The 1,867-nt window shown below is 44.7% G+C and overlaps 1 protein-coding gene across 1 annotated transcript; it reads right to left on the bottom strand.

Annotated features, from left to right (window-relative positions):
• Positions 1-299: 299 nt before the first annotated feature.
• LOC112459325 lies at positions 300-891 on the bottom strand (the record flags this gene model as incomplete). The annotated part of the gene is made up of 1 exon (XM_025023357.1): positions 300-891. A coding segment is annotated over one exon (592 nt), but the record flags the coding sequence as incomplete, so codon positions are not given.
• Positions 892-1,867: the final 976 nt, after the last annotated feature.

The raw sequence follows: 1,867 nt of genomic DNA, 5'->3' as shown, positions 1-1,867 counted from the left end.
TAAGGAAAGATTAGAGTAATGTATTGTTGCGATGATATCGATAAAAAAAGTATCTACATTATATTCAATTTATAATATATTTAAGATATTTCTATTATAATTCAATTCTGAAGGTCGCGATTTATAATTTTTTATATAAAACTGTATTTTATATAAAATTGTTGTTGAAACTTATGAGAGATCTGTTCCTTTTAGTTATCTGGATTTTATGCTTAAACGTACGAAAAGAAACAAGTATAGAAAAATTATTAAAAGCAACGGGCCTAAACAATCTATTGCGTTGCACGATTAACTATTACCTTTATTTAATTTAGTATTTTGCGGAAAGACGCATCCGTTTGGAGCTCCGTTGTCTTTACTCGTCGATAAATCCGATGTATTGTTGGAGGCGCGGCTCGCATCCTGATTCGGAGTAGGATTCGTGCAAACAAACTGCTGCTTTAAAGTAATAGGGCCATTGTAGCAGGTCTGGTTAATCAGACGCACATTCTTCGAGTACTGCACTCGGACATCGCCGAAAGCCGGCTGATCAGCGTTTGGTAGGACGATATCGCCATTCGTGGTGGCGAAGGCTGGTTGCCGCTGGACGATGGTCGACGATACCGGCAGATTCGTGATCCAGCCGCCTTCTTCGACATCCGTCTCCTCTTCCTCGTCGGCATCGTCGTTTACGTCACTGCACTGTGTAGAGGAATCTCCAATGCTACCACTGCCCGGAGCGACGACCGCGGTTTTCCTCGCCGAGCGCTCAGTCCCGCGGGAAAACCTGTTGACCGCGTGACTCTCGGCAGACACAACAGTACCATTCACGTGGTCCTGCTCTCTTTTACCCTGGTGATCACCGTCGAGCGCTTGCTTTTGCTGTTGCACCAATGCCACCGTATCCATGAGCTACGCGAAAAATTCACATTCTTTATATCGGATACGTCATAAATGCGATACGCTGCATGCAGCAGAATATGCTCGTCGTGAAATAGCTGTTAGAGTCTTTAAATATCTTTATATCACACGTGCGTGGAAAGTGGTCCATTACGCGCGCGCCATCTGTGTGACAAATAGCCAATTCCATACACGAGTCAAAACAGTGCGGTAATGTAACATTACCGCACTGTTTCTTCGAAACTGCGGTAATGTAAACATTACCGCACTGTTTTGACTCGTGTATGGAATCGGCCATCCGTCGCACAGATGACGCGCGCGCAATAATGGGCCACTTTCTACGCACTTTGTAATATAAAATAGGGTGTGTAACACGTGCGGGATGAGAATTGGACACTCGTGCGGGTGATCGCACTCGCCTTCGGCTCGTGCGTCCACTCCGCACTCGTGTCCAATTCTCAACTTCTCGCACTTGTTACACAAATAACTATTATGCAACACGTGCATGGAAAGTGCCCCATTACGCACGCTACGCGTGCGTGATAGACCACTTTCCAGGCACTTGCAACATAAAATAGGGAGTGTAAGCCGTGTGTAAAGATGAAAATTCCCGGGTGCAGTTACCGCACTCGCCTTCGGCTCGTGCGTAAACTCCGCACCCGGTAATTTTCATCTTACCTCACTTGTTACACAAATAACTATACTGTTGAATATGGCGCTCTAGCGCCTTGAAGCGCCTCTATGTTCGCACAGACACGCCACGCATGCTAGGGAAAATTAAAGTTCCGTTGCGTGAGCGCTTACTGCGTTTCACTATATACTCTCACTATCTATGTACTCTACCTGTCTTGTCGTTCGTTCGTTACGTTGCTGTGTGTATAAAGCTTCTTTTCGTTGCATTACCTTTTCCAAAAAGACACACTGCCTATTGTATTCAAGACTTATAATTACACGTATCTTAACCACAATACTCGGCGTAAGTCATTAA

The sequence above is a fragment of the Temnothorax curvispinosus genome, unplaced genomic scaffold, assembly GCF_003070985.1.
Source record: "Temnothorax curvispinosus isolate PA1 unplaced genomic scaffold, ASM307098v1 QBEX01009739.1, whole genome shotgun sequence".
In the NCBI taxonomy this organism is placed as follows: Eukaryota; Metazoa; Arthropoda; class Insecta; order Hymenoptera; family Formicidae; genus Temnothorax; species Temnothorax curvispinosus.
The sequence above is the reverse complement of the archived record's forward strand: the minus strand, read 5'-3'. Positions and strand labels throughout refer to the sequence as shown.